Here is a 25,304-nt window from a genome sequence, read left to right on the forward strand (position 1 = left end):
AAAGTTTAAATATAATATTCTCACAATGTTGCCTAATGCTGATATCAGTTTGGTTGGTTCAAATTGATTTTCAGGGTTCGGCTTTGTTTTTTTTTATATGCAATGAATATTTTTCTGCTTTTTTCAAAAAAGACTGGCAAAATTTCACGCCTGAATCACTGGCTTAAAAATAAGCCCAATGATTAGTCAAAACTGATGCAGCATTTTGCCATTTTTTGAGATTTCAACCATTACTACTTTGTTACTCAGATATGTAATGTTTTGTAACACTTTAAAAGAGCCTAAACATGTGCTTTTCTTTGATTGTTCCGACTTTCGAAGAAAGTGAAAAATCTATAAGCTCGAGGTAGCTTTTTTCTTCAGACCACTTTTACAGAACTCTGGTCTTTCGGGGTATCGCTCTCTTAATCTGCAAATGGCCAGCCGAGTGTGCACACCATTAAAGTAATCTGCTTATTTTATCAGCCCGCTCTACAAAATTGTTCCAAAACGAATTGAGGCAGCTATTTGGTTTTATTGACTCCATGCGCGACTCAAATTGAAATACTTAATTTTTGATATTATCAGTCTAAAAATCATAGCTTTGCCAATATTTAATTTGCTAAACACAATCCGAGACCAATTAAAAGGCAGTCGGTTAAGTGCATCAATTATAGACTTTACGTTGCCTGATGCGCACTTACTCATTGACCAAAGTAGTTTTGGTTGATTTCGATATTTGTTAATTTTCCGTAATTGGGCGTTCAATCAGAAGCTCATTGTGAAAGTTTTGATTGTAGGAGTCAAAGAGCAGTATTGGTTTTTCAATTGTTTTCAGCAATACGTCGTCTTTGTCTCAGCAAAACGTCGCAAAAATTACAATAAGCAATGGGTAAAATTTTTATCACTCAGACAGTTAAGTTTTTGATTTAGGCTGCAAAATAACTCAGAGTTTTTTAATCATTGAAACATTGCTGAAAAATTGCTGAAACAGCTGATATCCTTTCGAAAAAGTTAGTTAAAAGGGTTCAATAGTTGGAACAAAATATATGAACCATTTTGTCAATATATTATACCGAGGCGAAAAAAAAGTGTATGCGACCTGGTTCCACTCCTCACAAAAACTCCTTATACAACAGTTTTTTTACACTGACAATATAAAAAAAGCTTGTCAAGCATTTTTCAAACCATTCGTCAAAAAATTTCTAAAAATGTTTAAAACATTTTTTTTCTGTTCAGCGGTTTTGAAGCTGTCTGATCATTGGAAATTTTCAAAATTTTTGGATGAAAAAAAGTTTGTTGCATAAACATCGTATGATACGCACTTTTCATTAAAAATCTTAAATTGAGGTAAAAACTTGTTTCTTTCTTTTTTGGTCGCAAACAGGCTACTGTGCTCTGGAAGAAAGTGTTTTTGTATCGCCACCATTATTTTTTTTTTGCTTTAATATGCTAAGATTAACTAGATTTATAGAAAAACAGAACACCAAGAGTTCTGTACGTAATTCTGGGCAAAAAGGATAAATTATTTTAAATGGCAAATCACCAAATCAAATGCAGCTGAACTTTGTGATTGTTGCTTTATCTTTGGATTTTCTTGTATAAAAAAATCTGGTTTTTGAGTTTTAGGACGAAACACATTATTTTATAGCTGAACGCAGAACATTTGCAAACTTTTCTTTATGAAAAATTGAGTCATGCAAAATTCATGTATAGCAAACTACTTATCTAACAATTTTCATACATGAAAAATGGGCATCATAGTGGTTTCAAACAAATTTCTGTTCATATGAATTTGTACGAAGATGTAGGATATAAAATTTTTTTTAAATGAAAAATTATGATTAGAATTTTTGTTTTCATCGACCAAATAGAGTATATTGGAGATTTCCTGCGCGAGATTTGTATACGGTTCATTTTGTATCATCAGCTTCTGTGTGCTCCTTCATTGAGTGCAAACTGTGGGCCAGTAGCTCTAGCAAATAAAATTGACTGTACTATATTTTGAGATACAATTTTTGCTTTTAGGAAGTGCGGTCAGATTCTGGCGAGAGGTTCTCTTGTAAAAATAGGATATTTATTTGCTATGTGAAAAGGTTTTGAGTACCAGTTACTTAATTTGACAGTACTTCTGCTAAGGACAGTATAACTAAATCTACTTTTTCAACTATATAAGAGCACGGGATCTCTTGAAGTGCTTAAAGACTCCCCTCTATTAACAACTTTCTTACATTTTAAAGCTACTGCTTACCTGTTTCAGATATGCTGGGGCTAGATTGCTGATTTATTTTGAAAAAAAATCCCTAATTGTAGTACTAAATACTAATCAGTAGCGAATTTAGGGGTGACCCCCTGACTACCCAAAGGGTCCCCCCTTGGTACTACTTTTAGACCTCCATTTTTGGCTGGCTGACCCTTAAATTTTTCAAAGGGGGCCTATATACTATTTTTGAAGGGGAAGCGCGCGCCCAAAAAAAAACAATTTTTTGGTCGAAACTGACCTAAAAAAATTCCTAAAAACTGTTCAAAAAGTGCATAAAACTGGCCTGCTTTTTCAAAATTTTACCTGCGGCGGAAAAAAATTGGCCAAAATAAGTTCTTTTCAGTAATTTGGGAGAACTCGAAAATCGATTCGGTCGACCTAAAAAAAGTTGACAAATCTTTAGAAAGCCCGCCCCCATTTCCCTCAAGATAATCCTAGATCTGCCCCTGTTATGAAGTTAGGTCGATAAAATCAATCCAAGTAATTTGAATAATGATTTACCTGATCGACAGAGTGGCAGACAGTCTTGATAAAGGTGGCTTTGTCTTTTGTTATTGAAGACTGAACACCACTCGAACTGTCCTGCAAATAATAATGGTAATTAAATTTTCTTCCTACCAATTTTTCTAATTAATAAAATAGTTTGTGGATACATTTGGCAACAAAACTAAGCGAAGCGACGACAAGTGATTGGGATATCAATCAGAACTTCAAACACTGGCTGACTCTAATGATACCAATTTTTTTTCTCCAACTTTTGCGAGAAAACAGGGGAGGAATCATATTTTAGAAAAGACAGCCGCAATATTTTTAAAGCATTTTATTAGATACTTCAATGTTTAAAATACAGACGTTGATTAAAGCAAAAAAATTTGCGCAAGCAAGCAATTTTAAAAATTGATTTCAAGAAAATGAAAAAAAAAACAACACTGTTTTGACGACATTTAGAAAGTACTTTCGATTTTCCAAGAAAGCTCTTACAAGACTGAAATTGACTCCGTTATATTAATTCAGTCGAGATCATCAAAAGAATCTAATCTATCATCATGAAGTGATTGGAACAAAAAGTGTTAAGTGCATTAAGATAGATAATCATTATGTGTTTTTATAAATATTTTGAAGGAATTTTTTAAATACCAAATATAGCCAGCAGACAGTTGGAAAAAAGTCAATGAACGCAAAGAAACGGAAAAAAAAATTGAACGTTTGAACTTCAAACAAAAAAATGAATGGCCTTACAAATGCTTTTAAATTAACCCAATTTGAGCAAACTAATTAGTAGGAAAATTTTCATTCAGCTGGGAAATATATAAATTAAATTCCACTTTCGAAACTAGTAATCGATCACGTTTTTTCACGAAGCATTCATAGAAACATTAATATGTATGAATGCACTTCTGTAAAATGTTAGAGCATTTCAAAATTTTTCCTGAAAAAAAATACAAAAAAACCATCACGACCTGAACTACATTTATCGACTCTTAGAAAAACTTCTTACCCCATTGAAATTGACCCAAGGCGTTCCTTCGTAATCACTATTTGCAAGTGTTTTATTCTGCATCTGGATAAACGCAGTCTCTCCATCCTTTCCCGCCAAACACTCCATTATGGCGTCATAATCTGCCCCTGAAAAGGTGGAACAGAAGTTCCATGCATAGTATGCTCCCCCAGTGAAGTCAGAATAGCCCATAGTGCATAAGATGAGGTCCACTAATTGGTCATAGTTAGTAGATGTGGTCACAGCGCACGCCTAGCGCGAACAAAAAACAAAGAATCTAACCTCGAATCTGTTCCCCATTTGATACGGCGGGGGTGAGGGAGGGGGGGGGGGGGTGGTGGTGTATTTGAATCCTTCAAGGCAAAGAACCGAATTCGCGAAAATTAGCCCTTTTGAAATAAGATAGATACGTCGCTTTGATTGTCCTTACAAGTCAAATAATGTGCGCTCTTGTTCACATTTCGCACATCATTTGAAATTTTCTAACTTAATAGTTATTTTGCGTGTTATATTGGTATACATATGATCTTACGATGCCAAGTATGGCAAAACATCTGTTGATAACAGATAACAGTTAGCTAGTTCAAAATGCCAAGTTTCATTGAATTATGTCAACGTAAAACAATTTTCCAAGCGTGACTCAATCAATAAGTAAATTCCGATGAGTAGTAATTTAATCTCACAAAGTTATTTCTAAGAGTGACGATAGAGGTCAACCAAGAGTGACAGACAATACCAAGTTCAGCACCTGCCAATAGATTAATTAGCACCATATTTGACAACTGATTGACGGATAGAACTTAGAATCTCATGAACTGAATTAGCACTGTACGACACTCCCCCTTCAATAATGAAAACTATAAATGACTGAAAAATACTGTATGCTGTTGATTGTAAAGTTAATGAAAAATGACGAAATTACTGACTGATGATTTTTTTAAAGATTAATGAACTAGTGTAATATAACATTGGTTTTAACAACTAATAGATCACCAAGCGGCGATAAAACAAATTGAGTTTTGGGCCAATGCTGGTCAACCCTCTCCCTGGGCTCAGGGTAAGTTTTTTTTCGATTATTTTCCCTCCGCTCGATCATGTTTCGTTGTAATGCAATCGATCATTACGCCGCCCATTTTAGTCACTGTTGTTCTTTTTCGTCCGCTTTTCCTCGACTCCGTGTCCTCCTGACTATCCTCTTTGCTGCTGTAGGAAACTAGTCTTGCTTTCCGTGGTGCTCTTTTCTTCTTATCCGTGGGTGCCGGCATTTTCTGTTCCCGTGGAGTTGGTATATCTGTTTCGCCGCCTAGTGCGGGGATCGTGTCCTCATCGCTTCCCGTGTCTGGTACTGTGATATTAGTTTTGTCGCTCGGTTTAGATCTCGATTCTAGTTGTGCCTGTTCGCCTGTTGCCGCTGGTTCTGTCGAAGTTTTCTGTGGCTGTGACGGTCCCGCTTGAGTGACCACTGTTGTGGGTTTCTTTACCGATATGATTGGTAAGTAGTCGCTTTTCCCCGAATCCGACCCGCTGTTTTCAAATTGTCGTCCGATTTGTCTCCGTTGCTGCTGTTTCCCGGCGTTGGTTTTCCCCTTGGCTCGCTCCTTCCTTTCTTTCAGGGTCGGTGGCGCTTGGTATGATACAAAAGTCTTTGGCTTTTTCTTTATTGCCACACCCGATTTCCTAAGCACAACCCCGTTTTTTACTCTTAACGTATGCGCACTCCGGGATTTTATTTTAGAATAGATTTTTCTATACCTTTTCAAGTTTTGGCTTCCGGTCCGCTGGTACAAAGTTTCAGAGTTCCTGCTTGCTTTGAGTGTCCCGCCGCTTTAATGATGGATGGTTCATCATCCTGGTTTCCGGCCTGCTCATCCGTTAAGCGATGCGCATGGCTCCGGTGCTTTATATCGAATGCCAAATCAGACCTTACCTCCCAGTTCGTCTGAGTAGGATGCGGCATGACCCCCACAGTCGGGTCAACTTCATCTAAACAAGCATTCTTTGTTTTTAGTACTCGATACCAATCCAGGTTTTGAAGAGAGATTTTTTTGAAAGATTTCTTAGCACCGTATTTGCCTCTCGACCGTGATGTGCCTCGAATGGCGAATTTTTATTACCGCTCGAATGGCGGTGATTTTATTATTTCGATCCCTTCCACATTGCTGAAAGCCCTGACTTCATTCGACATAAAACTTGTTCCTTGCTGCACGTGGATCTTCCGGGGTACGCCATGGTTCACTATATATGTTTTTCAAAATTTCATGATCTTATCTGACCGGTTGTTTCCACAGACCATCGCTGATGGTCACCGTGAAATACGATCAAATGCCCCTAACACAAACTTTTGAGACTCGTTTAAATAGATAATAGGGCCCCAGAAATCAAACTAGACCAATTCGTTTGGTTCTTTTGGTTCAGAAACGCTTCCAAGTTGGTTTTTATTTAAGAGGGGTTTCAAGTTCTTACCGGCGGCAGTACATTCTGGACAATTTTCCGCACTTCAGGCGATTGAACGGTAAATCTAGGGTTACCAGACGTCTTTGGCGGCGTCAAACATGTTTGATTTTCCGTGATGAAATGCGTGAATCCTGTTATTGATCGCGGTTTGGAGGTTCATCGGTATAACCAGCTTTTCGTTCATCCACACAACATTTTTCTTCACGTAGAAATTAATCTTGAATTGAGAGTAATAGCGGTTCATGGCTGACACTTTTTCGTGATTTTTGGGGTCCCTTGTTATGATTAATTCTCTAATTGCACTAAGTTGAGGATCGGAAACATAATTTGACTCTGTGAATTGTAAATTAAATAACTCAGGAAGTGAAGTGATCTTGCTAACTATCTTGTAACCGCGGGGTACAATTGACATACACACTGTATTCGGATCCACCGGTGGGATTGTTTCGCCTTTAAATGCTGATGGTAACGATAAAGTAGTGTTTGTTTTAATTGATCTAGTTTTTTTGTAATGGCTTCTAAATGTAAACTCGATGGTAATTCTTCTTTTTCGTCACTGCTATTGCCTAAACTTGGATGTTATTTTTAAAATTTTTCCCATTTTTTCATACTTCGGTTCATTTTGAGGTGAATGTTTGAATGTGAATATAGATTTAAACGATTTTCTTCCAATTGAATAATAGCACCGACTAAATTCTCGCGTATATTGCGTAGCCGTTAGTTTGAGCCATGTGTTTCATTTTAATTGGTTAATTATCGTTCGCATGCTTTCACGCCCTCTACTGGCTGAAAGCGTGACAAATTTCCAATCTATTTAATGATTGTTGGTTATGTGCTTTGATCTTTCGTTCCTGGGATGTATGATTGTATACTTCGTGTCCCCTGGATGCGTTACTTTGAACAAACCCGAGATTAGTACGTATTGAAATTCTCTTTGCAACTCTGAATATGTTATCGTACGTACTAATTGGTGTAGCTTCTTTACTTGGATGATGTGATAAGTAGTCCGCCAGTCCTACTTTTGCTCCTGGTTTATGTTCCACGTTAAAATCGAATGGAATGAGTCGGTCCAACCAACGCGTTACCATGGTCTTGTTTTTCTTATTATTGCCATTTAAGATGGAAATTAACGCTTTATGGTCTGTTACTACCACAAATTTCCTTCCCAGTATGTAATTTAAGAAATACTCAGCCCTCACACTACTGCCAACCTTTTTAATTCATTCGTCGAATATTTTTATCAGCGTCGTTCAGATATCTTGAGGCAAATGAAATCGGTCTCCACCCCTTCGGTCCGAATTGTTTGGGTACCGCGCCTAAACCGTTATGACTCGCGTCGCACACAAATCGTATATCTTTGTGAATGTCGAAACGCCGCAATTCCACAATATTGGAAACTTGTTTCTTTAAAATTTCAAATGCGCATTGACATTCCGGCGTCCAAATGTAATCATTCCTTTTACTTAATAGCGGCCGTAATGGCGCAGAAGATTCGGCCAACGCTGGCAAATACTTGTGGAGACTGTGTATTGACCCCATAAACGACTTCAATTGCGTTAGGGTCCGCAGCGATTTCAGCGCTTCTATTGGTTCCGTTTTCCGCACTGATGGTGTAATTTCTGTTGGTGTTTTTTTGTGGCCTAGCCAGTCACATTCACGTTCTGCGAATTTGCATTTTGTTAGTTTTAACGACATACTCTCCTTGTCCAGTTTTTTTCAGGATTTTCTCAAGCGTTGCTATGTGATCGACCTCGGTTCCCCTGGTTACTACCAAAACGTCGTCAATGAAAACATGCGCTTGCGGAAATTCGGACAGGATACAATCCATTGCGCGCTGGAATTCGGCCGGCATCCTGGTAAGACTATAGAATCCGGTCTTGAACCTGTACGTACCCGTTGACCGACCTCCGATAAGAGAAAAATAACATTGTACACTTGTCTCCGCATTTAAGGGTAACTGATCATATGCGTACGTTAGATCCATTGTTGTACAAAATATATCCCCCGGTTTCTTCTCGCTTTTCCCCACGGTGTCCATTAATTCTTCGATATTTGGCATTTTGTATTTAGTTTTATGCACTTGTTTATTTAGCTCCCTCGACTCGAGCGCTAGTTTTACCGAACCGTCTTTTTTCACTGTTATTACGATTGGCGACACAAAGTATTTATCCGAACATTCTTCCAGTTTCTCAATATGACTTTGTTTCAGTAGTTTGTCAATTTCCGGATCCATTTTTCATGCAATGTAATTGGGACCTGTCGACCCTTCTGGTGTTAGATTCTCAAAAATTTCTGCTTGCACTTTATAATTTCTTATCTTCCCTAATTGAAAACTGCTTACTGAAGTAAGTTTGCCATGAGTCCAATTCCTCATCTTGCCGCGATTCCTCCGTTGGCTCCTCGTCAATTGACATGATCTGGTCCCCTGTCGTTTGTTGCACCAACTGTAGTCCCAACTGAGGCATCAAGTCTCTTTCTATTATAGATGGGCGGTTTTCTCCGATGACCCTTATCCTCGCGTTTATTCTCCATCGATTTGATTCCAAAGTGACAGCTATTGTTACAATCAGTTTTAACGGGTTATTTCCATTATCCCGAAATGCATTATCCTCGTTCGACAGCGCATCTAGTTTTAGTCCCGAATCTCCAAGAGTTCATCGTGATTCCCTGATGGTGAAGATAGATATTGCGGACCTACTGTTGATCCAAACTTGACTAGTTTTCCTGTTTATCCGAATCGGCAGTTGTGCCCCAGCAACTTTTAGCTCGGTGAATCTTTGATGCTTTACGGCCATCACCATGTAGTCCCCATCCGAACTGCTCGAGTCCCACGAATGTACCACTGGTTTATTCCTTCTCACCCATCCGATAGAACTTGCGTGCTGGGATTCTTCCTCGTCTTCCAGATCCCCTGGATGTGGGTTGTCGTCATTTTCACGAATCTTTCCCACTGCTCCTCGTCCTCGCCGATTTACACGCTTCTACCTGCAGTTACGTTCAAAATGTCCTAATTCACGGCAAAAATTGCAGGTGGCTCCTTTCGCTGGACATTTGTCCATATGTTCTCGCGTAAAATTCGGTTGGTCGCAGTTATAGCATCAATTGTTTTGGGTCATATCCCCCCCCCGGTTCGAACCTCGTCCATGGTACGTGCCTCTGCCCCGTTGACGACCATTTCGGAATCCTCCTCGTATAATTCCGACCGGTTCGGACTTGGTTTATATCGCTATGATATTTGTTCTGATTCCAATCGATTCATTCCGTCGACTTCCCCTGGCAAAGCGGTGATTTGGGTTTCAGTAGGGCTTGCTGCGAAGTAGTAGTTTTTCGGGTTGATTGTGTGTTTTGCCACCATTCCCCATTGAAATCTGTTCATCAAGAACTCCCATAACATTGGCGGTTCAATGCATTTCGATGGCCAGAATCCGGTGATACCAAGTAGATTTTTCCCCAACTTGAGACTGCTGGCTGCGACATGTTGAAAACGTGGTTCAATCAAAAAAAATTTCCGATGAGTAGTAACTTAATCTCACAAAGTTATAGCTAAGAGTGACGACAGAGGTCAACCAAGAGTGACAGACAATGCCAAGTTCAGCACCTGCCAATAGACTAATTAGCACCATATTTGACAACTGATTGACGGATAGAACTTAGACTCCCATGAATTGAATTAGCACTGTACGACACGTGTTAAATTGGTATACATATGATCTTACGATGCCAAATATGACAAAACATATGTTGATAACAGATAACAGCTAGCTTGTTGAAAATGCCAAGTTTCATTGAATTATGTCTACGTAAAACAGTTTTCCAAGCTTGAAAATCAAACTTGGGGAAAAATTTGAGATGTTGACGTACAAAATAAAGAAAAACTCAAATGTCAACGTCCTACATACCGCACAAACAATATTCCCCACTACCACCGGCGAAACTTAACAAGTGTATTTTTGTTCACATGGCCTGATTGCTTCAAAAATTGTCATGCAGTTTGTTAAAGCCAAGTCAAACATACTTGGTCACCAGAATTAACCTTCCAAAGCCCCTCGTTACACCTTAAAATGCCTGTTATTTTTTTGTGATAAAATAAAAAAACAATAAAATTTACTTAAAAAATTTTGTATGTTATACTGGGTAAACACATGATCTCACGATATCACGTATGAGAAAAAATCTGTCCAAAGTAGCTAGGTTTTTCAATATGCCAAGTCTCGTTAAGTTATGTAAACGTAAAACAGTTTCCCCAAACTGATGAAATTCAAATGCAGGGGAAACTTTGAGACGTCAACAAAAAACATAAAACTGAACCCTTTAAAGTTCAACGTCCTATATGTTGCACTAACTCTTTTTTCCCCATGGCCACCTGCCAAATTGTTCAAGTAATTTTTGCTCACATGGTCTGATTGCTTCAAAAATTGCGCTGCGGATTGTTAAAGCCAAGAAAACTGTGAAAAATGCACGTTCAATACCTTAAATTCACTGAATCTAGATTGACTGTTTTAGTCGTAACGGTTAGCAACAATAACTCAAAACATCAAAACATACACCGACTTAACTAAGATTAGCAGGTACTTAATCAATTGTTAGCCGCACCAAACACATGGCCAAAACCAATGGCGCCAAACAACATAATATAGTTAAGGACTAGTAATAAAATATATATGACATTCCCTCAACGATCATTTTTTAAACAAACGTTTTAAAAATTATCTGAGGGATAAATGTTTGAGTTTTAGACCCGCAGTGGTCCACCCTCTCCCTGGGCATAAAATTTAAGTTTAAATAGTTTTGTTTTCATTTCCCTTCACCCCATCTTCCAAATCTTGTCCTCCTGCTTAGATTGTGTCCCGCTCTCTGTCTTCCTCTCCTTTGGTTGTTCTCACTTTGAATATGCTGTCTATCATAACACCGCCGAATTTGGATACCGCCGTTCGCTTTCTGGTACTTTTCCTTGATCCTGTCCCATCTTGGATTCTGATTCCTGGCTAGAATACGATACAAGCCGTAGACGTCGCCCTCGCTCCCCTTTCTTCTTTGCTTGTTCTTCCGGCTGTCCTTTGTTTCTCACATTCAGCCCACTTCTCCCTTGTTCAGTGTTCATGGTTTGGACTTCAGTGTCCACTCCCTTGGACGTTGGCACGCCGCTTCCTTCGGATAAATTTGGATTTTCCGCTAAGCCCTCTGCATCTTTCGACACCTTTGGTGCACTCAATTCCACGGCCCGATCGGATGCAACTGTTGTTTGCCCTGCGTATCGTGAAATCGTTATTGGCTCGTACTCCGAATCCGAGTCTGCTTCCTCCGCAGAATCCCGAGTTTGTGATATTTCTCGCGTTCTAATTTCGGCTGTACTTTGTGTACTTGTCCCCGCCGCCTGTTCGTTTTGAGGTTGTTTTAATTCCGCCCGACGTTTCAGTGCACTCATAGCGGGAGGTGGTAGTGTGATTTGGATCGCACTTTTCTGCGCGTTGGGCTTGAGGCCTTTCACAGCAACTCCACTTTTCCTAAGTACAGAGCCATTTGCTAAGGTTAGAGTATGCTTAGATTCGCTAACTCCTTTCTGATTTATGGGTCTATACCTTTTATTACTGTCCTTTAGTCGTTGGAGCAATAGCTCCGTCCGCTTGCTTGGCTGCTTGGGCTTGCCCCCCATAGTTTGTTTCACGTCAACCATTGGTGTTCCATCCGCCGCTGAAACTAGTTGCTCTTGTGCCAGTCGTCTAGGGTGGCTCATGTGTTCGACGTCATACTCAACGTCAGACCGTTCTTCCCAATCAGTTGCCATAGGTTGGGGAATCTTCTGATTTCGTGGGTTCGTCGAATCTAAATAGGCAAATTTTTGTTTCAACACTCTGTCCCAATTGAGATTTTGCAAGGTCGGCTTTTTCGTGAGATTTCGAAGGACCGTATTTGCGTCCCTGCCGTGATGAGCTTCAAACGGCGATATCTTAAGTGTAGCATTCGGAGCAAATCTCAGGGCACTCAACGCTCGTTCTATCATTGATTCTAAATTTCCGCTATCTTTTTCTTTTGCGTAAGTTAAAACAAAATTTTTCAGGCTGCCAATTGTACGCTCGACACATCCGGTAGCACGGTGGTCATTCACGGGTGAATATATTATTTCTATTCCTTCGGAATTGCAAAATGATTTAACCGCCTTCGATGTAAAACTCGATCCTTGGTCCATAAAAATTTTCCTAGGGACACCATGTTGAGATATGTATTGCTTAATAAACCTAAGGACCTTCTCGCTTTTATTATTCCCGCAGATCATTGCGGAGGGCCAGCGTGAGAATCGATCAACCGCTACCAAAACGTATTTACTCGATTCATTTAGATATCTAATCGGGCCCCAAAAATCTAGCTGTAGGCATTCATTTGGCTCCCGTGGTTCATAGACTTTCCCAATGTCACTTTTAGCGCATAATGGTTTAAGGCTTTAACCTGCATCCGTGCATTCCTTGCATCCATCCGCAGCTGCAACTAAACTCCGGTGGAGATAGGGGAACCAGACGTGCCTTGCTGCATCGAACATGTTCGAGCGCCCGTGGTGAAAAAAATGGATTCGGTTAACCACTGCATTCCTGAGTGGTATGGGGATGACGAGTCGTTAGTCTATCCACAGGCAATTCTCCCGCACATGGAAATCGTGTGCGTGCTGTCCGAGGTAGGCACTCATTACTCTGACCTTCTTCTCCAACTCCGGGTCCTTACTTTCCACCCATTCTTTTATCGCCCGCATCTGAGGGTCCCCTTTATAATTCGCCTCGATTAGTTTAAGGTTGAACAATTCCGGCAATGCACTGCTTTTTCGGGCGATCTTACAGTCCCGGGGAATCACCGACATAATCACATTTCCTCCCGCTGGATATGCCGCTGGAAATAATTCGCCTCCGAATGCCGAAAGAATGGAAATTACCGTGTTGCATCGGATGTCCCTAGTATTTTTTGTCTCCGCCTCCAGTCGTGCATCTACTATCTCCACCTCACTTCTACGGCCGCTCGTAATCTCTGGGTGTTTTAACAATAATTTATTTAACTTCTTTAAGTTTATTGATGTCATTGTAGAAGTATTTGTTTGAGTAAAAAGAGAATTACTGTTTACAGTGGAATTAATATCAGACTCACGTAGTTTGCATTCCGTAATTGATTTCACAATTTTCGCGCCTTCACGGTCATTGCACTTAGCTATACGTTTTACTGGCTTCTGATTGGTTGGCCGACGGTCACGCGTTTTGACGCCCTCTTCTGATGGAGATTTAATTCGATTATTTCAAACTTGTATATCTTTAGCTGAAACAATTGATTCCTTTGGTGCTTTGATAATCCCTTTATTGGTATTAATGTAACCGAGTGAATTGGTAATTGAATGCAGTTTAGTAACCGTGAAAGTGTTATCATAGAGACTAACTCTTGTTGCTTCCCCCACCGGATGCCTTGATAGATAATCCGCCAGGCCAATTTTAGCCCCCGGCATATGTTCAATGACAAAATCAAAGGGTATAACTCGATCAATCCAACGAGTCAACCGACTGAACATAGTTTTGTTTTTCTTATTATTTCCATTCAATAATGATACTAAAGCCTTGTGATCTGTCACTACAGTAAATTTCCGCCCGAAAATGTAATTTCTGAAATATTCGGAGCCCCAAACTACGGCCAGCATTTCTAGCTCATTTGTCGAATATTTCTTTTCGGCCGCATTTAGAAAACGAGACGCAAATGATATAGGGCGCCAACCCTCGGCGCCTAATTGTTCGAGTACAGACCCCAACCCAATATGGCTCGCGTTGCACACGATTCGAATGTCTTTATGCACATCGAAATGCTTAAATTCGACTATGTTCGCAACTTACTTTTTAAGCGATTCAAACGCTGTTTGGCAGTCAGTTGTCCATACGAATTCGTTTTTCTTACTAAGTAATGGACGTAAGGGCGCCGAAGTTTCAGCCAACGCAGGTAAAATTTGTGAAGGCTATGGATTGACCCCATGAACGACTTCAATTGTGAGAGCGTCCTCGGGGCGGCTAATTTGTCAATCGGATCTGTTTTCCGCACCATTGGTGTAATCCTTGATTTTGTAATTCGGTGGCCTAACCATTCGCAAGTATTTTTCGCAAATTGACATTTTTCTAGTTTCAAAGCCATATTTTCTTTATCTAGTTTCGCTAAAATCTTCTCCACAAGGGCAATATGTTCAATCTTGGTACCTTTTGAAATTACTAAGATATCATCAATGAAAGCATGTGCACAAGGAAGTTCAGCCAAAATAGCATCCATGACACGTTGAAATTCCGCCGGCATGGTTGTCAATCCATAGAATCCTGTCTTGAAGCGATATGTACCGGTGGAACTGCCTCCCACCAAAGAAAAATCACAATGTTTGCTAGTATTTTCATTCAAAGGAAATTGTCCGTATGCGTACGTGAGATCCATCGTTGTAAAAAAAACATCCCCTTGTTTACGTTCGCTGATCGATTGTCCTACAATGTCCATTAGTTCTTCAATATTGGGCATTTGATATTTATTTTTATGTACTTGCTTGTTCAATTCTCTCGATTCTAGTGCAAGTTTTACCGAACCATCCTTTTTCACTGTGATGACGATCGGTGAGACAAAATATTTATCTGAACATTCTTCCAATTTTTGAATGTGACCCTGTCCCAAAAGTTTGTCAATTTCCTTATCAACTTTTTCTTGTAATGTTATGGGCACTCGCCTACCCTTTTGTTGACTTGGAGTTAAATTATTGAAGAATTCGGCCTGCACTTTGTAATTACGGATACGCCCTACCCTGCGAAAAAGATGGTGAAATTGCTTACGAAAATGTTTCTGTCAATCGTCCAAGTCATTGTCCGTCTCCACAGTTCCTTCCTGTGAATGTATGCTGTTTACCCCTTTTCGTCGGTGGTGCTTGGACCAACATCAGTCCTAGTGCTGGCATTAAATCCCTGCCGATAGTAGACGGTCTGCACCCTCCGATGACGTTGATATCCGCCGAGCTAGTCCATCCGTTGGAAGGAAGCGTGACTTGCATCTTCCCCAGGAATTTCAACGGGTTGTTGCCGTAGTCGCAAAACTGGTCGTCTTTCGGATCCAGCGGTTTCAAATGTACGTTAGCTATACCCAGGGTACGTTACCCAATGGTAAAGATAGATATTGGCGAGCCACTATCAATCCAGGCTTGAGTTGCCGTACCATTGATCTTTAATGCTAGCTTTGCCCCCGCGACTCTCAATTCTTCTTCCTCCTTCCGCCGGATTGACATAACTACATACTACGTTGAACTATCCGAATCCCAACCATGTGCCGGTGCCTTTGAATCGGTTACCCATCCAACGGAACTTCCGTAGTTGGATACACTCTCCTCCGGATAATCTTGCTCAATCCCGCCATCGGTGCCGTCCTCATTTATCATGCCCACTCGACCCCTATTCGTTGATCGACGTCCTCTACAAGTGCGCTCGTAATGCCCATTTTTCTTGCAAAAATTGCAGGTTGCATTTCTTGCTGGACACTTTGGAATGTGATCCGGGGTAAAACCACTCTGGTCACAATTATAGCACTTGCGATCTGCTCCTCCACGACCCCTTGTGCCTCCTCTGCCAAATCCACGTCCACCTCTTTGAAATGGTCGGCGATAACCTCCTCTGATTGCGCTTATTGGCTCCGCTTTAATTTGTAATGACCCCACTGGTGCTGCGGTAAGTCCCCCACCGAATGCTTTATACAATTTGGCGTACTTGTCACCCCGCTCGTATGACAAAGCAATTCGAAAGACCTCATCTGGCGTCTTAGTTGAACGACATAGTTCCGTTTGGGCCTCCTTATTGGACATATTAACTATAAATACGTCACGTAACACGCGTCGTTCCAGTGCCCCCAAGGAGCATCTAGCGGCTAGTCCACACAACACGGAATGAAACTCTTCCAACGTTTCCCCGTCACGTTGTTTTCGAGAGAGTAGCTGGTACGTTTCGAACGTTTCGTTTCTTTCCTTCCTGAAGACACTCTCAAATTCATCCAAAACCCGAGGATATCGGGTAGTCGCCAGGTCCAAATGGGGTTTTCGGTTATGTAATTCGTCCTTTCCACGTTCCCCCAAGCACAAGTAAAGGTTAGAGATTAATGTCTGCTCCGCTTCCAAACGATTTTTCCCACTCACCTCCTCTGGCAGGTCTGTAATTTGCGCCGCGGTTAGCGTCCGATCAAAATAGAATGCCGTCGGATTGAATGAGTGTTTTGCTATTACACCCCATGTAAAACGTGTAATCCAATGCTCCCACAGCATCGGTGCTTCCGTACATTTACTCGGCCAAAATGCCGTAATTCCCACTGGATTTTTTCCTGATCCCGCGCTTTGTCCTGCTTGCTGCGCCATGTGAAAAATGCACGTTCAATATCTTAATTTCACTGAATCTAGACTGACTGTTTTAGTCGTAACGGTTAGCAACAATAACTCAAAACATACACCGACTTAACTAAGATTAGCAGGTACTTAATCAATTGTTAGCCGCACCAAACACATGGCCAAAACCAATGGCGCCAAACAACATAATATAGTTAAGGACTAGTAATAATATATATATGACAAAACTTTACATAGTCTTCATAATTTATAATAAAACACGGTTTTTTTAAGCAAACTCAGAAATCAATCGAAAATAATTTTCGGCGAATGAGTTGTCGGCGAATGAGGAAAGAAAGACTGAACCGCTTTTGTTGAGTAAGAAAAATTTGTAGCGTATGGAGAAAAAAAATTAGGACTCGAAATGGTTTTGGGTAAAAAAAAATCAAACTTGCTTTGAACTTTGTATTAAATCTTTAATTGCAGCAATTACCCCGACCAGCCATTTCAAACTGGATCAGCTAGCTCGTATTGGTTTCAACGTTTAACATCGATAAAAAAATAGTTTTTAAAAAAATGCGAGCTAAAAAAAATGCTAAAAACGTAGTACATTAACATTTGAAGAGCACCAGTTCGAGCGAATACCGAAGGCAATTCAGTGTGTTCAGAATGCCGCTAACAATTAACTAAACAGATTTTTTCATCCATTTCGAAATTTTAAATTTATGGGGCTTATAATTTAGAAGATTGTGCTATCTGTGACAAACTTTTGCAAGGTTGAGAAGAACCATAAAATCAAGTTTCTCGAAAATAGAAAAGATTATTCCATATTTATCCATATGTCTTCCATCTTTCAGCATCGGCGGTTAATTCATAGTGATCAATCACTACTGAAATGAAATTGCCTCTTTCTGCTTAGTTGGTTAAATGGATTACAAATTTTTCAAATGCAATTTTTCTTCTTCGGGTTTTTTGCAATTGGTAACTTTAAGTATAGTGTTCAACTTTCAGTGTTCAACTTTCACATAAATTGCTCCTGCATGAGTCCTAACATAAACTGCGTACCATTCAGCAATTGTTCAAATTGGTTGCTTAGTGTACCATACAATAAAACCCGATGTCATGGCAGAAAAGTATCTCAGGAAAATTTTTGTTAAAAATATGTTTTGTTTAGAAGAAAGTATTGGAATAAAGATGTTTTCGAGAGAAATTACTTTCAGAGAGACCAGTTTAAGCCAACCAAATAGTGGTTTCAAACAAAATCTTTTTATAGCCAGCGGCTTCTTTTTTCAAATATTGAAACTTATTGTTCCGACTTTCGATACGAAAGTAACGGAATATTTGTGCTCGGGTGGGTTTTTTTTTCTTCAGACAAATTTCGACTTTTTAACTAGCCATTTTTGACAAAAATTTTTTGAATCATTCAAAAACTATTGTTGTCCTGAGCTTAAATTTGAGAAGATATTTCACCTGTGACCATTTTTTGTAAAGTTATGGGGGTTTAAAGATTGCCATTTTGGCCAATTTGTGACAATTAACGCGCGATATATTTCGCGCTATTAACGCGTAAGCCGAGATTTAATCCGTCTAAGAAATCGTTTCAAATTGGTTTAACGAAGCTTATTTACCATAATTGATTTGTTACAAGGAGCGAAATCTATCCTATTGTACTTTATATGGCGTGTGGGAGGATGTTTTTAATTTAAAAAACTTCAAATTTTAGAGAAAAAAAATTTCCATTTTATTTTATTACATTTAATTTTTTTTTTGTCTTATTACTGCTCCATAAACCTCAAAAGGCAGTCGGAACATTCAGGGCTTCGCCCTGATACGAGTAGTCTTGTTGTTCCGACTTTCGATACGAAAGTAACGGAATATTTGTGCTCGGGGTGGGTTTTTTTTCTTCAGACAAATTTCGACTTTTTAACTAGCCAAATTTGACGGAATTTTTCTTTTATATCATTCGAAAGGTATTGTTGTCCGAGCTCAAATTTGAAAAGATATTTCACCTGTGATCTTTTTTCGTAAAGTTATGGGGATTTAAAGATTGCCATTTTGGCCAATTTGGGACAATTAACGCCTAAGCGGAGATTTAATCGGTCTTAGAAATCGTTCCAAATTGGTTTAACGAAGCTTATTTGCCATAATTGAATTGTTACAAGTAGCGAAATCTATCCTTTTGTACTTTATAAGGCGTGTGGGGGGATAGTTTTTATTTTAAAAATTTCAAATTTAAAAAAAAATTTCATTTTGTTTTATTACTTTGAACTTTTTAATGTTATTACTGCTCCATAAACCTTAATAGGCAGTCGGAACATTCAGGGCTTCGCCCTGATACGAGCAGTCTTGTTTAATTTATGATCATTTTCAGTAAAACTTAAGGGCTAGAAAGTTAACCAATTCGACCAAACTTTGAAAAAGTTTACGCGCTTTTCAAACATATATATATATATATATATATATATATATATATATATATATATATATATATATGAGATTGTAAGACCGAACTATCATTACGTGCCGTACTATCCTCATAACAAAGTTTTTCGAAATTGATCTGAGGGTGGAAACCCAGATAAAATCGTCTAAAAATCCTGCGAAATACAATTAAAAAATCAAACAAAAGTCTAGTATAATTAAATTTTTTGGGCGTTGTTAGTTAAAAATTTCAATCGGTATGTGAGTAACAGTCTGACTATGGAAACCAACAACCCGCGATTGATTATTGAATAGTGTACGTTTGATGATAAAATATATTAGGTGTGGTTGAGAAGATATTTTCTGCTGTGTCAGGTAAAAATGCATTTGTTCTGTAATGATTTGAACAATGTTTTCGAAAATCCCTGAAATTGTTTAGTTTTTTAAATTAGGTCGTCTCATATATCTTGCCTTCTAGAATCAGCAATTTTTATTTTTTTATTTTTCAGCGAAATAATGGGTTTGAGAAAACAATAATCATATATAAGCGTCATATATAAGCGCGTTTACCTTAAAAAAGGGTTATTTTGGCTTTTTAATCGATCAAAAATTACGCTGAAACTACCAAGTTAATTTATGAGAAAATTGTGCCAAAAGAAGCCTCTTACACAGGCCAGCAATATTCTAGAGAAATTAAATTTTCAAAAATTTACGTAACATGTTTTAAATTTGTTTTTAGCAACAGATTTTGTTTTTATATTGTAAAAATGAATCTTACACGCACAGGCCAATAGAATCTTAGAAGGGTCAAAATCCCAAAAACTTATATACGAGAATATATTTTTGGTTCATAACCAAAAAAAGGTCATTTTAAACAAAATTTCAAACTTTGTTCATTTTGTCCAGATAATTTAAATCAGCACTATACTTGTTTTCAAAATTTATAATTTGTGTATGAATATTTGAAGGGCTCTCTGAACATTCAAGACGTTGTCCTGATACGAGCAGAAGTTCAATGTTAATTACGAGATGACGTAATTGAATGAAAGCCCAAGGCTACATAATTGATTATTTTAATGTTCACTTCATTTCATTGTTTCAACAGAAAAAAAAATAAATTATAGTTTTTAAATTTCAATTGTAAAAGTATAAAGCTAAGACTTTCATCATCCTAGCCCACCAAATAGACTAAACTAAATTCTACGGGTCTATTGTTTATTTTATTGGATTTGAACGTTGATAAATTCTCAGGACAATATAACGAGATAGCCAAGTTTTTGACTGATGCATTTTCTTTTAAGTTCAAAGATTGCAAATTAGAGGTTGTTAATCACTTATTGTTTTTTTAATCTGTTCCCTAAAAATATGGCCGCATAAATCTAAAACATGAGCGCATAATCTATAAACTATCAATGGACATTAATTTGGCATATTAAAGTTGAACCCATATTGAAAATAACTTCAAAGATTGTCGACAAATTATAGCAGTTTTTAATCAAATTTCAAAGTAACCAACTTTTTTGGTGTTCTCATAGAATTTAATCATCGTTCTTTTTTGACGCGCTTACAAACAGATTGAAAAAATAAGACTTTTCGCAGTACGAAATTACGTTTTTAATTTCATTCACTTAATGCAAAAACTGCAAAAACAAACGTAACAGTCACTGACTTTCATGTTCACACTTCCTTCCATTTTTTCACAAAAAAAGTGACCAATTTGTGACTAATTTTTAGACCGTGCTATGTTCACGACATCTTTTCAGGATCAAGCTAAAATCTTCCAACCCTTGATTTAATTTGTATTTTGCTGCGTTGAAACTGCTCGTTTCTGGTTGGCTTCGTGTCTCTTTTTCCTGCCCCCCCCCCCCCACCTCGCGTGATCATCGATTTTATGGTGTAACTAGTGGGTTTACAAGTTAAAATATGAAGAACAAATATGTTTGTCATAGATAGCTAAGTTATTCTGCATGACAATTTTCAAATTAATCGGATAACGCAAAAAAAATATATTTTTTTTTAGAAAATCTCAGGCGGTGGAAAAGGAAAAAGAGCCGGCTTCGTTTCTGGTTACTACTTAGAGTTAGGCCCCACTTCGAACCAAGTTGACAAGTTTGCAAAAAAACGATAAAGTTGTAGGTATATGTGATAGGTGGTAGGTGGGCCAAAAAACCGAAAAATAAATTATCATTTCAACAAGCCAAAATTCAAAATTGTTACGGACCATAACAGATTAACCATGTTCCGACCATTTGAAAAACGGGGAGAATCTTATATTCGGATGTGTATTAGTTTTTTTGTTTTTACACAAAATCAGCTATCACAAATAATCATCAGTGAACGTTGAGTGATATATCAAATTAAAACTTTTGAGTCATGATTAGAACGACAAAAAAAATTCCGATAAAACCTTCCCAGTGTCGAGAAAAACCGGTCTGAAATTTTTGATTTTTCCATTAAATTCGATCGAATAAATCGAGCGAGCAGGCTTGCAATAGCTTATTTTGATGGCTTAAAAGCTTATAATAGCTTATATAAAGCCGTGAAATTTTAGTTTTAGTTAGTTTTTATAGTAAAGTTAGTTTTTATAGTATTTTAGTGCCTTTTTGGAATCAAACAATTCAAAAAACACTAAAAAACACCAATAAAGTTAGTTTTTATAGTATTTTAGTGCCTTTTTGGAATCAAACAATTCAAAAAACACTAAAAAATCAAAATTTTTTTTGATTTTCTTGTGTAACACTACAAAAATTTGCGCATTTTACAATGACTGTCCAGTATGCTTACGTTCTAGTTTTTTTGCTCAGATTCTTTCATCATACCACACCAAACAAACGACACTCAGTTGAAAAAAAATGCATTTTTTTAAGACTGTGATCGGACGACTCTGTGTTTTTTGCTCACTAACCGGCTACCCTTGTTGTTGTTATGCAATTGTTACGTCATTCTGATGTAATATCCGTAATTCTGATTTACCATCGGGTTTAAGGTGTGGTGGTTAGTAGATATGGCTGCTTGTGGAATATCCGCCGTGTGATAATTGATAATTTGGAAAAAATCTTCAGCTGGATATCAGATTGATAAGAGAAACGACATGAAATGATTGATATAATTGTGACTTCATTAATCACCGAGACATAAAATTTTTGTGCTGAATTGGAGAAAATTGTGCTGAAATATTTGTACCAAGTTTCTTATGAGGCCAAACTGTTCACTGGATAGGCGCATAAATTGGTGTTTATATGTCTCTGGAATCAAGAGAAATCTTTAAACATGTTGAAACTTTGTCGGAACAATCAAAGAAATCGAAAGAACAAATGACGAACAAATAGAGCGTCCTTGTTGTTGAATACGCTTACAATTCACAAATTACACAGTTTGGCCGTGTACTAATTTTTAGAATTTTTCATGAATTTTTTTTGTTCGTATTTATTTTTCGAAAAAAAATTTTGTCGGTTATGCCTAACTCATTAATGTACAACGTTCTATTACAATTTTCCTCTCAAAGCGCAAATATTAGTGCAAAAAACGACACTGATTTGAAGAAAAAAGGAAACATTTTTTTCCTGTTTTTTATGGATGTGGCCGGAACATTCTATGACACTTGCACAGCAAATGGCACTTCTTGTCGCCAGTTAGAGAACGCGTTTTTAATAAATTTAGACACCGAGTACACACCATGAATATACCGGAAGCACACTCCTCGATTCCATGCTGACAAGAGAACCCATATCTGTCGTACTCGGCCCAATACTCACTCTAAAACAGATTTGATTAATTGCAGGAAAAACTTGGTTGAAAAACATGAAAAACTTTAAAAAAAACCTGATTGAAAAAGTTTCAAATATTCGAAACAGTTTTAACTTTTGGCGCGCCCAGAACTTTTTTTTACAAGCGATAAAATAAAGTGCATTTTGGTTATTTTCTTTTTTTTATAGGTCAGTCACTTTAACTCAGTGGTCTGAGCTAAACGACCCCATTCTACCACGATATTTTGAGTCCATGTCAACCTTTTGAGTGATTTGACGTTTTAGAGAATTTTTCGAATTTTAAACCCATAAAATTGTAACCTCTTTGGAAATTAGTATTTTCTGTCGACGTTAGATACGCGCTTTATTCTGATTTTAATTGCTAAAAATATAACCATACTGATGAATATATATGACGCCCCCCCCCCCCATCTCAGGGATTTCATCCGTGATTACAAAATTTGATCAAAAATACGGTATTTTTAGTGACTTAGGAGAGCTCAGAGCTCAGAAATACAATTTGGTCATCAACACGAATAAAAAAATTTGCAAAAAGTTAACTGAGACGCAGAAAATTGTAGAAAGATAGGGTCGTCCAAGCAAGCATGAAAAAGAAAGAAACCTTTGCGTTTCCGAAGGGCACAAACTCCAACTTCAGAATATTCTGCACTTCGTAGTAAGCTGGTCTAAGAACTTCTGAGAAAAAATGGTCACAGGGGGGACACCCTGCCTCAAAGTAGATTATCAGGGAAGAGGAGTTACTGCTGTCAGTTGACGATGATGTGACTCTGAGTTCAGGAGTTGCGCCGACATCCTAGAAGCAACAATCCGGAATCGAACAAACCCGAAATGAAAATGGAACCTTAAGCTAATGCTCAAAGTGTTAATTTGAAGCTAATTACATTATCATCAAAACCATTTAAAATCAGACTATAGGCTTCTTTTTCAACCGGCATGAATCTTCAGAAAAACTAAGTAATGGTTAACACTTATCAAAAAACTCATTATGAAACGAAACTCATCATAAAAGCATACCTGATGAAAGATCGAAATACTAAAGAACAAAATCGCAAAAATCATGGCAAGCAGTTGATTTAAGAAATCAGAAAAGTAGAGAAATGTACTAAATACTGCATAGATTTATTTGTAGATTGATCGATATCAAAATTGACAAACGAATCCTTTGAGATAACGTAAGTACAAAAGCAGTCAACTGCTTTAAGAAAGCTCCTACCATAAGTTAAAACATGGTCATAAGGTCGTAAAGCTCGTTTAGATTTCATGCGTCGGGTCCAATAACTAGCCTTTCGTTAAAAGAAAAGACTGTCCATGAACACGATAACTCCATGGCATCCTTAAGTTTTATTAAACCTTTTGCAAGCGTTCAATTAGGGGCGGGCTTAGAACCACCCTGAGAGTCCCCTTTGGTAATATTTTATGACATCCATTTTAAGTCAAGCAAACCTGAAAGTCAATCAAACCTAACTTTGAAGGCAGTTCGCGCTGAAAGACGCAATTTTTTGGTCAACACTTTCCAAAAAAAAGGAAACGTGGCGCAGAAAGTTAAAATCATAGTTAAAATCATTATCGTCAAAATCATAATCGTCAAAAATTTTATAATTGATTAAAAATTTCAGAAAGCGGTATAACATTGATAGGGAAAAAAGAACTTCGCAAATTTTTAGTGAGAATGGCATAAATAGGGAAAATGGAACTTCGCAATTTTAAAGGAAGAAAAAAACTTCGGAATTGAAATGAAAAGAATAATTAGTCATAGTTTTTTAAAATCAGAAAGTGAAATCTGGGCTTACCCGTTCCCCTCTCTCCCATTCACATGTTCAGTAGTAACTTGATTGTACATATAAGTGTAACCCGAACTTGTTAACTTTTTGATGTTTTTCAATTCACCGGGGAAAAATTTGTTAAAGTTGTTATTCCCGAATTCCTCAACGAACAAACCAGAAACGTCCTTGGTAGATCATTATATATCGATATTAAAGCTTTTCCCGGGTCTCGGTCCGCGACTTATTTTTTGACTTTGTCGGTCGTGCCGAATGTTAATTCTGCGACCAAAAATTCATTGCCTGGAGAGGGTCTTAAGTCGCGGAAGAAGTCTAAAAATAATAAAAATACAGAATCTTGGTCGCAATGGTCGAAAAATTAGTCGAAGCATGGTCAAAAAATTAGCATCCTTCGGAATTTGAGGATCCGACCTCGTGTCGACGGGGTCTGAACCTACCATGCTAGACATTATCCATTCTCGCACTGAACGTTTGTAATTTGAACTCTATTTAGATCAAGCTGTTACTTTCGCGCAGTCACAATTGGGTTCAAATATGTGCCCGCATTGTAGAAAAATTAGTCGTGTGAGTCAGTAAAACATCACATGGACTAATTAAAGCAAAGCAGACACAAAGCTGGCCTCTCTTTTCTCGTTTTTTTTCTTTGTGATTTTTTTAACCAAAGATTTGATTTTCTAACCAGTATGTTTGACGGGAGTTTTCTTACATCATCTCAAAGCTACTGATGTCTGGAGATTCAAACTAAAAATTTTCCTCTGTGATCAATTTAATGAAATTCTGGGGGTTTGAATTT

At 38.0% G+C, this 25,304-nt stretch overlaps 1 protein-coding gene across 1 annotated transcript; it reads right to left on the bottom strand.

The window, feature by feature from the left end:
- Positions 1-1,674: 1,674 nt before the first annotated feature.
- Positions 1,675-23,897, bottom strand: LOC134844536 (gamma-interferon-inducible lysosomal thiol reductase-like). The gene is made up of 6 exons (XM_063861261.1): positions 23,745-23,897; positions 23,332-23,523; positions 22,639-22,719; positions 3,741-3,992; positions 2,744-2,824; positions 1,675-1,954 (listed from the first exon to the last, which is right to left on the bottom strand). The coding sequence occupies exons 1-6, from the start codon at positions 23,787-23,789 to the stop codon at positions 1,925-1,927; spliced, it is 681 nt and encodes a 226-aa protein (XP_063717331.1). The 5' UTR covers positions 23,790-23,897; the 3' UTR covers positions 1,675-1,924.
- Positions 23,898-25,304: the final 1,407 nt, after the last annotated feature.

The sequence above is a fragment of the Symsagittifera roscoffensis genome, chromosome 4, assembly GCF_963678635.1.
Source record: "Symsagittifera roscoffensis chromosome 4, txSymRosc1.1, whole genome shotgun sequence".
NCBI classification, from domain to species: Eukaryota; Metazoa; Xenacoelomorpha; order Acoela; family Convolutidae; genus Symsagittifera; species Symsagittifera roscoffensis.

Bases quoted from the DNA above. Each gene is read 5' to 3' on its own strand.
- LOC134844536 (XM_063861261.1), bottom strand. From the start codon at position 23,789: ATGATTTTTGCGATTTTGTTCTTTAGTATTTCGATCTTTCATCAG. The intron at 22,720-23,331 runs GTTTCTTTCTTT...AATCTGTTTTAG, and splicing joins TGCCCTTCGGAAACGCAAAG to AGTGAGTATTGGGCCGAGTA. The intron at 2,825-3,740 runs GTAAGAAGTTTT...TATTATTTGCAG, and splicing joins CTTGGGTCAATTTCAATGGG to GACAGTTCGAGTGGTGTTCA.